Genomic DNA, 14,318 nt, shown 5'->3' on the forward strand with positions numbered 1-14,318 from the left:
GTATTGTTGGAAAAAAAAAAAGAATGTGACTTCATTAAAACTTCAAACTAGAACTAAATTAATGAGAGTTGTGTTAAAACGACTCTTAGGGTTATTTCTGTCATGTCTTTTGTCATTTGTTTACTTGTCCGATTTCCCAATATGTCAGATTTGTTGCTGCATTCTGGAATGTTTTCTCATGCATGCATTGAAAATACAGTAAAGCTGTGATATTATTTCTTTGTTCCTGTGAGTTAGTAAATTTATGAAGATGGCAGAGTAGAAAATGCAAGTAGAATATTATTTTGTAATTTTCATATATTTGCTGTCATACCTTTTCATTGCTGGTTATAGCAATGGAAATACGGAAATAATGAATAAAGAAATTTGACCATGACTTTATTTCTCTAAAGAAAAGACATGAATAATAGTTCATAGACAAGGATGTTTGCATCATTCTGCTGTATAACAGATAGGACACTTCAATGTTGTTATGGTATGATAACTTTATAGCGATTCATCAGAAAATTAGACTAATGTGAGCCTTTCTGCTATCTGTAGGATTCTCTAGCTGAAGTTGAAGAGAAGTACAARAAAGCTATGGTTTCCAATGCTCAACTAGACAATGAGAAAAACAACTTGGTTTACCAAGTGGATATTTTAAAGGATGTCATTGAGGAAAAAGAAGAACAGATAGCAGAGTTCTACAGGGAGAATGAAGAAAAGTCAAAGGTACGTTTTTTTGAGGATTTTTTTTCTTCCTAATTRTAGAGATAAACTATAGAAGCCTGTATTACTTAAAAAGAAATAGTCTGAAACCCTTGTATGGTTAGAAAAGTGTGTCTATCTTAGGGGCTAAAGCTCTTGTGAGTACTGGATATTTTTAACAGACTGAGAAGCTATTTAAACGATACAAAACACTGAAGATGGAACTTTCGGTTTAATTAAATGGGATTTATTCCATCATTTATACTTTCTTAGAAATGAAAAATCAATTTGGATTTGGCAGCTTTTTCCATTATTTAGATAATTTAACATATAAAAGTATAGCTTAAATTGAGTATTTGAATCTGAAAGGGAGAGAGAGGCTGAGTGTTTCTCTTATTATGTACTTAAACCTTTTTGACATCTTTTCTCTTTCCCACTCTAAATATCACTATATAAAATCTTCCATGTAGTAAGTATCTGGAGAGCTAACTCATTCACAGAATGTGTGAATTTTAGCCATTAGATAGTTTGAATTTCTTAAATTGTTGCAGTAATGTTATGTTAAGTGATACCTTACTTTTTTTTACTTAATATGTGTATCAAACCCAAAATAAATCATGACTTTTGACATTTATTTAATTTAGGAATTGGAAAGACAGAAACACACGTGCAGTGTTCTACAGCATAAGCTGGATGAACTTAAGGAGGGTCTTCGGCAGAGAGATGAATTGATAGAGGTATGTTCATATGAGATAGCGTATGATAAAATTTGTGCAAAMGTGGTACAAGATTTGCATCGGTACAGTCTTCCTATACACAAAATGAACTTCAATATCAGCTTGGACTACTTAAAAAATTRTTTTTTTATTTTAGTGAGACGAGTTTAAGCTATTAACTCAATATATGAAGTTAAAAATATCACTACAGAATTTTCAAAAGTATACTGCATATTGTACAACCTTAATTCATGCAAGAAACCTGATTCTATCATCAGTGTTCCCTTTATTTTTTCCTCTTTGTGAGGGCAGAACTAATGCCTATATGCCCAAAATCTCTTTAGACCTAGCTGGAAGTTCTGATGCATTGATTGTACCAAGTACTCTTCTTTGTCTTTCCCCAAATTTTTGCATTTGAGTTATTCCAGACTTTTGTGAGCATCAGCCATTGAAATTTGCAGTAGTTAATGTGGATTTGCTTTGCAGTCAAGCACAAATGTAGCAATACTGGTTAGCATGTTACTAGTCATAACCATGTTACTGGATTTTTTGGAGGGGTGGGTTTTTTTTTTTTCTCTCTACTTCTCTTCTAGAAATAAATCAATGTGACTGAGAATCCCAGAGCATTTTAATTTTAAAATGGTCCACAAAGGTTTATACTCTCAACAGTATTTTGGTGTCCACTTCCAGCTGATTTTACCAGTACTATAAGTCACAGCTCAAACAGTACTTTTGTTTTCCCGCTACCGTTCATTTCAGTAGAAATTGAGCGTGTCGATATCTTTGATATAGACCAAAGATTCTACTACATGACTCTTTAAAAGCTATATAATATTGCATATTATTGGCTGACTTCTTTTCCCCATCAAGTTTTTATACTATCCAGACAGTAGCTCAGTGAACTGAAATAAACAAAATAAAAAAGTTTTTTTAATGTCCCATAGCAGTTATTGTTACTGAGAACATGTTCAGGTGCATGAGCTGGAGTTGGTGTGATTCTCCAGCAGAAGAAAAGGAGTAAACATTGTGCAGCAGATTGATATGCTGACAAGCAAAAAACTTCTGCATGTTCTAGTTGAAGCTCTGTCACTTGCTCTGGATTCTCTTTGACTTCATTGTCAAGAAAAAGACTTTAAGCTTTCTACTCCAGTTGTGTATGTATTTATTTTAAGATGAATGAGTCGGGAATACACAACAGATTTGTCTGGAGTGTTTGCTTTGGTAGCACACAGCATGTGTGTTGAATAGTCAAAGTCATGCAGCCTCTTCAAGTGTACCCAAATAAATCTGGGTAACTTTTCCAGATTTAGCAATAACACATAACCTAGCTGAAACCAGTTAGGAAATTAGTTATTGACGAAGACATTCTTTTCCACTCCCAGCTGTAAAATTAAGTTCATTTTTGGAGAGGAAAAAAAATTATCTCTAGGCCTAAAAATCCTCATGTCATCTTCATGCATAATTGTGTGAACATAACAAAGAATATTCATGGGGAAAGGGCAAAATGCAATTTTAGTCAGACAAAAAATAGGACCGTGTTTGATGTGTATTAATACAATATCTGAAAGGAGTCATTAGGCGTATTTCACTTTCTGGATGCTTGATGCAAACTTCCTTTTTTAAGAACTTCCTTAAGGACAAATTTCCTTCTTTATACTTGCAGGAAGATTTTTTGTTTTGTAGAATGCATTAATAAAACTGCTTGTCAACACAAGTGTAAAAAAGTGCTAATAAAAGTGCTTTTGCAGGGTTTTTTTAATATCCTCAACTTCTAAAATACTTGGTATTTCCCTGGACATAAATTTGCAGTATAAGTAAGGTCTTATATTAATACTATTTTTGTTTATAAAAACTTCAGTATCAACTGATAATGAAAATTCTGCATTAATTCATATTTTATTACTAACGTGCAGTCTCTTTTGCTGTTCTTAGGAATTTCTGTGCTAAATAATGCTGAATATTGCAACTTGACTTTTCTAAATTGTGTATGAACTGCTGATAACTTGTGCTCCTATTGCTTGGAGTGGCAATGCTTTGAAGGCATACTAGATAAAGAATATGTCATCCAAGCAATATACTCCTTAGCAGTACTCAGTCTGTGGCGTGTGCATTGGTGGTTTTTTGTTTTGAGGTGTTTGTGCATATCAAACAGCCAGCTGATCTGGTTGCGCTATTCATAGCATCTCAACAAAATGTAGTCGAAACCAACGTCTTTTCTGCTCCTAAGTTAGTTTTGCTAACAGTTATTATCTTGTAAATATTTATACTTTTATATCTAAATATATATGGCTGAAAGATAGCTTTGGTTTTATTTGATCACTAGAAGATGTTTGTTTATATTTTTGACATTACTAGKAGACAAATTTTAAGGAAGGCAACTACTGGCTAGAAATCAGTTATTTAAGTTTCTTGCATATATACACTATATTATAAAGATAGATTCTGTGGCAATTAATTTTCTAATGTATTTCAATAACTTAGGCAGATGAATATGAAAGCCATTTATATGTATATATTCTTGTGGCTCTACTTCAGCATTTATTCCATGAACAAGATTGTTTGCTTTCTAAATAGCAGGATCTTGGGGGAGTCAGGGATGGGAGAATCACTTCCATACAGTACTTGATGTTATATGGAAATTACCAGAAGATAGTTATTTTTCTAAAGAAAAGATGTTATTCTCAGTTTGTGATGGAAGCTGTTACTAATGAAAAATAGTTCTAGTTGTAGGTAAATTCTCCTATTAACATGAAGTGAGTAAATAAAATCAATTACAGTTCTGCATGAATTTTAAAGGAAAATTCCATGTTACACTGGGTCACATCCCTTTTCTTTAATGTCATGCTCATAAACTCTTTGGTTGACTTTTACTATTTACTTTCCTTTGTCTATTCAGACATTTTTTCCGCATTTCTTTACTTGTCTTTCTTTTTCTTCTTTTGTTCTTTCTTCATCCTATTTGCTACAGGAGAATCAACGAATGCAGCAGAATATAGACTGCATAACCAAAGAGGTGTTTGATCTCCAGGAGACAATTAATTGGAAAGATAAAAAAATAGGGGTATGAAACAAATACGGGGGGAAGGTGTTTTTCCAGTTTAGAAGTAGACTGGTACTTTTTTTTGCCTCTCCAAGGAATACTAYGTACACCAAAGAAATGAAGGCCACTTCCATTTTAAACATTTAAAACATTTTTCAATCTTTCTCACCTTTAGAGAAAGAAAAATAAAGCAGTRAGCTGATTTTAAACATGCTTACAGAGCTTAGGTGTCCTGATCTGTATATATTTTTTCCAATAACTGCTCTTGCAGATCTTGCAGTTGCTCTTGCAAGTACAGTTACTGCAAAGTCCACGYTATATGTAACAACCTCCAAGACTACAAAATCTGTCAGTGTTGCAAAAGTTTTTCAACATTGAATAATTACTTAYTAATCTTTGGGTAGATAGATATGTGGTTATATTAGCTTCATTTCTTTCCTCTATCRAAATTTTCTTTTTCAAAATTTCCAACGTTTGTGTGCAGGGGGAGGATAAAAAGTATGTTTTGAAAAGGTCAGCAACATCACAGGTAATTCTGGCTCCCTGGGTTCAGTCTCTCAAGTGGATGATGATGTATTTTGTTTCCTGCTATCCTTCAAAAATAAATCATGTCTTTATTAGAACACAAAATGATATAAYAACTAAGGTGTTTAACACTGCTTATAACATAGTTTGAGAGCTAATGTGTGTTAGGAAATAAAAGGACATCTTATACATTCTTCATGAGGTGACAGCTAATGGTTTTTCATGTGTTGAACTGTAATTGTTTTGAAATGTGCAACTGCATATTTTTAAAATTTTCTGTTGAAATTAACAGAATAATGCATTAAAATATTGCTTTGATATATGCATTTTAGACAACTATTAAAATTCAGCATATTGCAATTGTTATGTGGAGCAATTACAATACAAAGTTATTCACCTTCGTTTCTTTCTTGGTATCAGTCTATTCCTAAACATTTATGCATGATGCAATGTTTAGTTAATTTTCTTGGCAAAATATGTGATAAATTTTTGCAACTTCTGTATAGTCAGGATTATTTTTAATGCATGCAATATGAAATTTAACTGAAATACTGGGATGCTGCCTAATCGGGTAAAAATGTCTGATTAACTCCCAGGCAGCACAACTGCAGTATAGGTGTGCAAACCCATCTGTGTTTGTATTGTGCTTTTAGCTGAGATCCTTTCTTGCACTAAGATAGTGCTGCTGGTGTTTGGTGCTTTTTTTTTTTTCCTTCTAAAACTGATTTTTTTTTTTAGTACAGAGTGGCTATAACACTTAAGCAAGTAGTAAGCAAGCTAGTTGTTATAAGTGGATGACAGGCTTATAAATTCAGGTTCTTTTATGAGGTATGATTCCTACTTTGTGTCCTGCAAAAGTTAGAAATAGTTCAATAGATGTGATGTTTTAGGATCTTTGCCAGTTGAGATGCAGCAAAATTTAATGTAGCCACTCTGTAGCCAGAAAGAAGAATAATTATTTACTCTTTTAGTGTTCAGTTTAGTTAATCAATCTGCCAAAAAACAATCTACTAAATGGACATCTACTGTAGAATCTACTAAGACCCAGTAAAGATGTCACGAGAACTATGTAGCAGTGAGGCTAGATAGGTGACTCCATGTAAAACATAGTTATTAGTTATATGTTTGTATGTATTAATAGTTTAAATACCGCTTCTGATTTCTTTACTTTTATTCAGCTCTTTGTATTTATTTGTAGAAGATCTCTCTGCTATCTGTTATATGCTTTTTCTCTGTGCCATTCTTTTCCTTGTCATCTGCCTGAACCCAGGCCCTAGAAAGACAGAAAGATTACTTTGACTGCATTAAGAATGAGCGAGATGAGCTCAGAGAGGAGTTGGCTGACCTGAAGGAAACAATGAAGAAAGGAGAGGTATGTCAGTAGCAGCTACTTGTAGTAACAGAAATCCAGGCRTGGGGGATGAAATCAAAGTCAATGTAAAAGAGGAAGAATTGTTACCGCTCTTGCACAGCCTCAAAACCTGATCTTAGGGTAGGTTAAATGGAGCACTTTGGTGTCACTGTTTCTATTAACTTGAAAAGCCTTTTAAAAACTCTGCTGTCCAGTTGTATTTTAGTGCTGCTCTTGTATGAATGCAGTATTTCTTTTGTGTTTTTAGAAGCATGGATTGGTTATAATTCCAGATGGCACACCAAATGGTGATGTAAACCATGAATCAGTGGTTGGTGCAATAACAGTTGTATCACAGGAAGCTGCACAAGTCTTGGAATCTGCTGGAGAAGGACCACTAGGTAAAAATATCCTAAAATAACTTAACTTTAAAGAGTTTATGAAAATTTTGTTTGCCTTCTGTTCACACTAAGTTGTGGTTTACAGCCACAAAAAGACACCTGTGATGCTTCTGAAATACTTGCTACACTACTCTGAAGATTTTGGGTTTTGTTGTGTGTATGGGGAGGTTTTGTTTTGTTTTTTTTTTAACATTGAGTAAACAGATACATATTTCTTTTGACTAAATATAATGGAATATTCCAGGATGTTTGTAGCTGATTAAATCTCTTTATTAATGTTGGAAAAATGTGTAAGAGTAGCCTAAAAGTATAGGATGTAATGGGTTTTTTGATTAATACGTTTTGCATTGTGTTTCATAAGAAAACATTTCTTTAAAAATATGTATAATTAGTGAAAGAAGTTCCACAGAAAATGGCATCTTGTATATTCTTTGCCCTTCCTTGAACTTTTCATTGCATTAAAAAAAAAAAAGCTACAGTACTTTAAAAATTAAGTGATATAGGTCACAAATTTATTTAAACCTATTTTTTATCCTTAAGTGGAACAAGTTATCATGCATATAGTCAATCCCTTACAAAGCTGTATTAGTTAACATGCAAGGAAACATCCTTATAAACTTGTATATATTTACATATAACATAGTTTAATATTTTTATTTTAAATAGAGATTAGACTTGATGGATGTTCCTGATGTGATTCCATAACAGTGAAGTAGTGAAGTGCAAATGTTGTCTTTATGCTTTGTTAACCTCAAAGTAATACTTTCTAAGTGAGCTGCTCTAATCTCATCACTGAGTTGTCCAAGAGAATATTTTGTAGCTGTTATTGGTCTTCTGGATCATTTAAAAAATTAAACATTGCTTTGGGCCTTTCCCAAGTGCTCTTCTGTGGTTTGAGAATACAAATAATAATAAAAGTTTCTGCAAACATATGGGAAAATTTAGTGTCTTCCCTGAAGAGATAGCAATCCTTAAGAATAAAGCATAAGGAGAAGTGTATACAACCATTAAAAAAAAAAAAGAAAAAAAGCACTGTAAATGGCTGGTTTAGCTATTTGATCAAAACTGTGTTTTATTATCCAAAAATAATCCTCAGTTGACCCTCAGTTGTTAGTGAAGGCTTACTAAACTCAGAGATCCTGGTTTTAAAAGTATTATACTAATAAATAGTGAATTAAATATTTTTCCTTTTTCTGCTATTAACTAAAGGCTGATATATTAGTTAAGATATCGAGGTATTTTATTCTCCTTATGTTATTAACTTGGTTTGAAGAGCATTTTACTTTAAAAATTAACAAAGTTACGAGAAGTACCTTTTTACTTACAAATTTCTGTGATTTTTTTTTTAATTGGGTTTAGATGTCCGGCTACGAAAACTGGCTGAAGAAAAGGAGGAGTTATTGTCCCAGGTAAAAAAAAAAAATAATAATAAAATAAAAAAATAAAATAAAATAAATTCTGTAAAAGGATATGCAAATGTATCCTCAGTGTGTCTCCCAGCAAATACTAATATGCTAACAATAAACATTAAGTACCAAAGTACTTAAATATTTAAGCACTAATATAAAATATTCTATTGCCAGCCTGGCAGATTACCAGAAATTACCAGCTCTATAAGTGTCCTTATCAATGTGACATTGATCTGGGTTGGTAAAGAATCCCCATTTCAGAGCCTGGTTAGCTGAAATCTCACTTGCTCCTGCCTCTGCTTTTTATGCTGCCACAAGAAAAAAAAAAATGCTGTCACAGTTAAAACAGCTTAGTATACATACATAAAGTGTTATTCTTTTCTTTTGTCCTATGCCAAAATACTACATCAAGTGAAATGATATTCTTGCAAGCTTAAGAGTCTTTTCCTTCCAAATTGCTAATTGATAACACTTCTTTCATCATTTCAATTACTCAGATGGAAAATTAATATTATTAAAGTATTTGTATTTTAATGCAGTTTAGTATAAAAAAGAGAGGGCTCAAGAAAACAGAAGTTCAGCAGGCTTTTGTTAAGAATAGCATCATATCTGTGCATCTAGTTAAATACATCACAAAATTAAAATGGTATTGTCAACATTTGTTTTTGCTGGGAATGCACCTTTAATTTTAGTGTATTGCTGAATATCAATAGTATTGAATTGGAACTATTAAATATTTTATAAGTGTATTTATATGTGTATGTGTATTTTAATGGACCTTAACTTCTGTTACGAGATTTGATTTGTATCATAAGTGGGAGTTTTGTAAATACATACTCCCATACTATTGATCTGTAGGGCAGTATTTTGATGAGAGAGAGTCAACAAACAATTCCCACTCCTTTCRTGAACTCCAGATAGAGGACATAGCTGAGGAATCAATGCTTCATGACTACTGGAAAAATCCTGAGACAGCTGCTGTAGCATAAAGCAAACAGCTTAGGACTAGCATACAGCACAGATTTGTCCAGAACCATTACTTCCAGGCAGAACAAAAGAGGACCCTCAAAAAGCTGTGGGTTATTTTTTCTGTAAACTCACTAGGATATTGTTGATAATCTTCATAAGTGTTTAGACTGTAAAAAGTATCTTTTGGAAGAACTTCTAACCTAAAGCTTAAGTCCTTTGTTTGAGCCTCCTGCTGGGAAGGCAGCTACGTTTGGGTTACGGGGTTCTCCTGCATTGCGCTGAGGCCTCTGCAGTGCTGACTGAAGCGGTGGGTTTGGTCAGCGTGTTGCCAGGCCAAAAGGCCTGGTGCAAGGGGGTGACAATAAGACTGCAGCCACCAGCCTMTCATCTAGAGGCATCTCGCGACTGCTCTACCATTTTGGCCTGTTGAAAGTTTAGATATGTGAGAACTGAACTTCTGGAAATTGATTTTTCACAAGAGAACACTTCTGTTTCAGGTTAGAAAACTGAAGATGCAGTTGGAAGAGGAACGACAGAAATATTCTAAAAGTGATGGCACAAATCCTGATGTAACAGGCTTAGAAAATGGTTCTGACTTGCAGCTATTTGAAATGCAGAGTAGGTACACGGTTACTGTTCACATGTATTTTTCTTGTGGGGAGAGGAAACACAGACTCTTTGTACTATCTTTCCTATATGGTTGTGCAGTAGTAGTTTTATGAGTGAATTGATCATTGAGCAGCTAGATTGGTTGTTAAGTCTCTTCTCAGGAAATTTATCACTGTAGAATAACTTCTAAAAAGCCTTGTTCCTTTCAACTGTTGCTTTGAATAATGTTCTGGGAAGTTATTTTTTAGTTGGCAACTGCGTAGCATGGGTGCCAATACTTGAAAATTGAAAATACTTTAAATTTTGTTCTTTTTTCAGATGATAGGATTTCAGCTGAATATTTTTTGAATGTTTTCTTCCTGAAACATTTTGTTGAACCTTTGTACAAATTTAATCTAAGAGTTTGCTATTCTCTGAAGTAAATCCTCAAAATTTATTAAACTTTAAGAYAACATTCAGTGTTGCTTCATACAAGCACTAAACTGCTTTCCACTCTGAGCAAGCTATTTCTACAGCTGAAAGTGTTACTCATCTGACAGATTGTCAGTTAATAAGCTTTTTGCCGTTAGCTTGAACAGCACTGGCAATATGAGCACTGAACAGTAACATTAAAATAATGGCAAAGTTTCCTTAGAATCTCATTGTCAAGCAGGTTCAAGCCATGCACTCCTTGTCATTCATATGCTTTTCCAGATAGACATCCAGGTAGACAGTAAATATCGCTGGTATTCTTTCTGTTGATATCTTGACCCAGTTTGCAATGCGTTGGTTACTATGTTMTCTGTTGATTTTGTTTTTACGAAGAGTTTACGGATCTACATGTCTTGTCTTAATAGTCCTGAATATAGGTTCTGATTAAAATAACATTTTTAATGGATTCGAATTTAACTGAGAACTGYGTGTTCAGAGGGTTGCATTGAGTAATGTACTCCTGTCAATTTTTGTCTAGGAGATGCCAACAGACAAATTAGTGAATACAAATTTAAGCTTTCAAAAGCTGAACAAGACATAACTACCTTGGAACAAAATGTAAGTATGTGTTTCTTCAGATTTACCTATATTATAACAAATAACACTTGATCTGCAGATTTTTACAAGACTTTTTTCAAACAGAAAAACCCCATGTTCATAATACTGTTACTGTTTGTTTTGTAGTTTACAGAGAACAGCACTACATTGGTCCTTGTTTCCTTTTTCCTGCAAATCAGCCCTTGGTACAAATGGGATTATAATTCAGCAATTCTGTAGATCACTTAAAGATTATAGTTTGAATCAAAGATCCACAGTTGGTTTTGYTTCTGTACTGTGCTGTTCTCCAGCAGTGGAGTACTAACGTGACCTATGGATTTGTGGGGCAGGGAGACAAGACACAAAACAAACTAGCAAGTGGGCTTAACACCAGCAAATCCCAACCATACTTTGTCTCGAGTCCCCTCTGCACAGCACAACTGTGCCTGAGCTGTCTCCTTTCTGCTTTGTACCTTTTCTCATAGTCTCTGCTTTTCAGCTCTCCAGCTTTTGTTTCTAACCCCGTGTTTTCCCCAGTTCCGGGTTTTCTGTTCAGCTCCTCCCTGCTTAAATTCCTCTGTCTTCTGTGCTCTTTCCTGTACTCTGTTCCATTCTCCACTGTTTCCTGCCACCCTTACTRTGCAGTGAAGGGTACTGCAAGTTTCTGCCCTCAATTTATTCTGCTGTTTGAATATTTACTGCTTCTTTAAAACCCTCTCTTTGCAATCATGGGTGCTGCCAACACATTTTCATCTCCTCTTTCTTGAGGAAGGTTCTATGGATAATTCTGAGGATGCCTCCATATAGTGTCTTCTGGAAAGGGAAGAACAGCTCATGGCAGGTGAGCTTAGGGTAGGGCACCCTGTTACAGAATAGTAATTGCTCTTTTTGTCTTATTTGGGTTTGCAGATTGGACGACTAGAGGGACAGGTTGCAAGATATAAAAATGCAGCAGAAAATGCTGAAAAAGTGGAAGATGAACTCAAAGCTGAAAAGAGGAAGCTTCAGCGAGAGGTRAGTTCTCAGAGCTGCATACTGCTTTCAGTCTTGAGCAGCTGTCTTTTGTCTTGAAGCTCTCCCTTATTGTAATATTCTCTTACACCTTTAAAGTGTTTTGGAACAGCCTCTGAGTGCATCAGTGTTGCCTTCAAAGGACAACAATATCACATGAAGTACTGATTACAGTTCAACACAGTATTTCCTTGAAAGGCAGGATCTGAAGTTGTATTTTCTTCYAAATGTATTATTTTGACCTATTCTTTTCATAAAAATTACTGGGAAGCCCATCTTCCCTATGTCAAGTATCAGCTTGAGGAGTTCCCAGCATAYGCACTTCATAGGGAGCTGGAAAGAAGCTGTACTTAACTGCTGCCAGTGAGGGTTGCTTAGGAACTGCTGCATGATGGCATGATGCTTGCCACCTGCTAGAATATATATCCRTTGATGAGTAACAATGATAGAGAGGTCTTTGCTTTTAATAGCACGTAATAGGAAGCTGCAGGCACCTAGCTGTTCTGGAGTGAGTAAACATCATTCATGTTTAAATTGCTTCCCAGTTTTTTAACAAGTTCGTTTGACTGCATTAAACATATGGCTCAGGTGTCTTATCTCAAATTATGTGGCACTTTTATAAAGAATATAATACTTGTATTATATTCCTGATTTGATTCCCTCTATCAAGGCTTAAGAACAGCAGGAAGTCCAATTAAGCATAAAGTGATTATAACTTTTGCTTTCATTTTATAGCTGAGAACAGCACTGGATAAGATTGAAGAGATGGAGATGACCAATAGCCACTTAATGAAAAGGCTGGAGAAGATGAAGGCAAATAGGACTGCGCTTTTATCTCAGCAATGAAGTGAAAATAAAAAAATACTGTGCACTGCTCCTTGAAGATCTAGCCCCTAGCTTGTTTTTAAATACAGACTTTTCATTGGCACAAACTATTTGAACACTGAGCTGTTCAGTCATATTTTAGTTTCATAATTAAATGGCATACTTTTTTTTTGTAACTTATGAAAGAATGAAATTTAGTTTGAATTCCCAGGTGAATGACAGCATTTTTTCTGTAGCGTTTGATTCTAGAGTCAGAGCTGGAGCACAATGCTGTATGATTGACTTAGTGATAGAAAATGTTTTCACAACTGCGGAATCAAGTTTACTCACGATCTCTTTTGGCTGCTTTAATGATGCTTGATGCTTGGAGACAACTGCATGAATTCAAAAAGACACTGTAATACAGTATGATAAACTAACAGCTATATTTGCTCAAGACATCACACAGCACAAGTGCCTTTTGTATGGTGCAATTTAGATTTCAATGATGCTAGACTGTTGAAATAACCTTTGAAATCAGATAACATTTTATTTTAAGATACATAAGGGGTATTCACTAAACTTTATACATTTTGAAAATGCATTTTTTGTAAAATATTTAAATTTATAAGAAAATAAATAGGGACTGTACATAAATCTGCTTTTTTGCATGGGCACATCTGAGTTCTAGGTAATTTTGTCAAATACTAGCCCCTGATACTCTTAGTATAAGAGTACAGATTTAAAAACTTGTGTTGTACACTATCAAATTGTATGTCATCTGCTGCTTAAGTGTGAATTAAAACTTTAGGGTGGGAGGAAGTGGGTGGGAAATGTGGCTAGGGAGTTTATTAAATGGACACTTTACTGACCAGAAAAGGTGTGTGTTTTCTTTTAAAATACTGAGTTACCAACAAGAAAGAACAAAGTCTTCACAGAACACTGAGTTCTGATTTTCACATTCTTAAGAAGTATATTTTTGATCTCTACTATAGTCATTTTTGGCTGTAGCCCACTTTCTGTGGACACTAAATGTTATTAAGAACTTCCTTCCATTTCAAGCTGGTGCATCACAAATGGGAAGACCTGCTTAATTACAATTCTGAACCACTTGAAGTAGGGCTACCCAGCGTTAGACTTTGCTTTAGGCTAGTAAGAGCCCAACACTTGATCCAGGAGGAGTCATTCCTTTGGACTGGTATCAGATGTTTTCCTGTTGCAAATCTCCCTTCAGGAGTTCTCAAACCAAGGCAAATTTCAGGCTCTTTGCTCTTGGTGCTTCTGCTTGCATTGGAGTTGCTTTCTAAAGGAAAAGCCATCTTTACAGTGCAAAATTAAAGCTCTCTTTCRTGTTCTGTTTGTATGCTGGATGTCTCTTAGACTTTGGGGAAAAAAAAAAGTTTTCCTTGCTGAGGAGAATCTGCAGGGTCTAGGCCTAGGCCTATGTATTAAATTGAAGAGAATGATATGTTGGTTATGACATAGATCTCTTTCTATTCTGTTAAACTCTGCCTGTTCACTTTGCATACTTGTTTAGAAGAAACCATGAGGGTCTTGATTCATTGTTTTTAAGCTGTGTATTCTGAGGATAAGGGATACTTTGGAGTTTTGGAGAAAATTCATGTGGGGGAGGACAAAACCTCTGCTAATGCCTCTTCTTATATGGCATATAGTTCACTTCTAATTCACTTCCTGTTAAGTGCACAATTGAGACTGGAACATGCTCCTGAATGATGTTTTCTCTGACAGCCTTGTTGTGACAATATCTGTGATATTCCAGGACTCTTA

General features: G+C 34.6%; 1 protein-coding gene across 6 annotated transcripts in view; it reads left to right on the top strand.

Moving 5' to 3' along the window:
- Window positions 1-12,759, top strand: part of LRRFIP2 (LRR binding FLII interacting protein 2) — a 56,940-nt gene extending 44,181 nt beyond the window's left edge. For 5 of the 6 annotated variants that reach the window (XM_085304081.1, XM_085304102.1, XM_085304107.1 and 2 more), the window contains 10 exons: window positions 541-711; window positions 1,332-1,424; window positions 4,372-4,464; window positions 6,239-6,340; window positions 6,588-6,720; window positions 8,080-8,129; window positions 9,596-9,716; window positions 10,657-10,736; window positions 11,625-11,729; window positions 12,462-12,759. In XM_085304081.1, coding sequence (XP_085160207.1) covers window positions 541-711; window positions 1,332-1,424; window positions 4,372-4,464; window positions 6,239-6,340; window positions 6,588-6,720; window positions 8,080-8,129; window positions 9,596-9,716; window positions 10,657-10,736; window positions 11,625-11,729; window positions 12,462-12,572 — 1,059 coding nt within the window. In that variant the 3' untranslated portion in view covers window positions 12,573-12,759. The remainder of the gene's footprint in view (window positions 1-540; window positions 712-1,331; window positions 1,425-4,371; window positions 4,465-6,238; window positions 6,341-6,587; window positions 6,721-8,079; window positions 8,130-9,595; window positions 9,717-10,656; window positions 10,737-11,624; window positions 11,730-12,461) is intronic. The other variant, XM_085304117.1, reaches the window with a different exon arrangement.
- Window positions 12,760-14,318: the final 1,559 nt, after the last annotated feature.

This window comes from Rhea americana, unplaced genomic scaffold, assembly GCF_003343005.1.
Source record: "Rhea americana isolate MKP2758 unplaced genomic scaffold, rheAme1 scaffold_100, whole genome shotgun sequence".
Classification (NCBI taxonomy): domain Eukaryota; kingdom Metazoa; phylum Chordata; class Aves; order Rheiformes; family Rheidae; genus Rhea; species Rhea americana.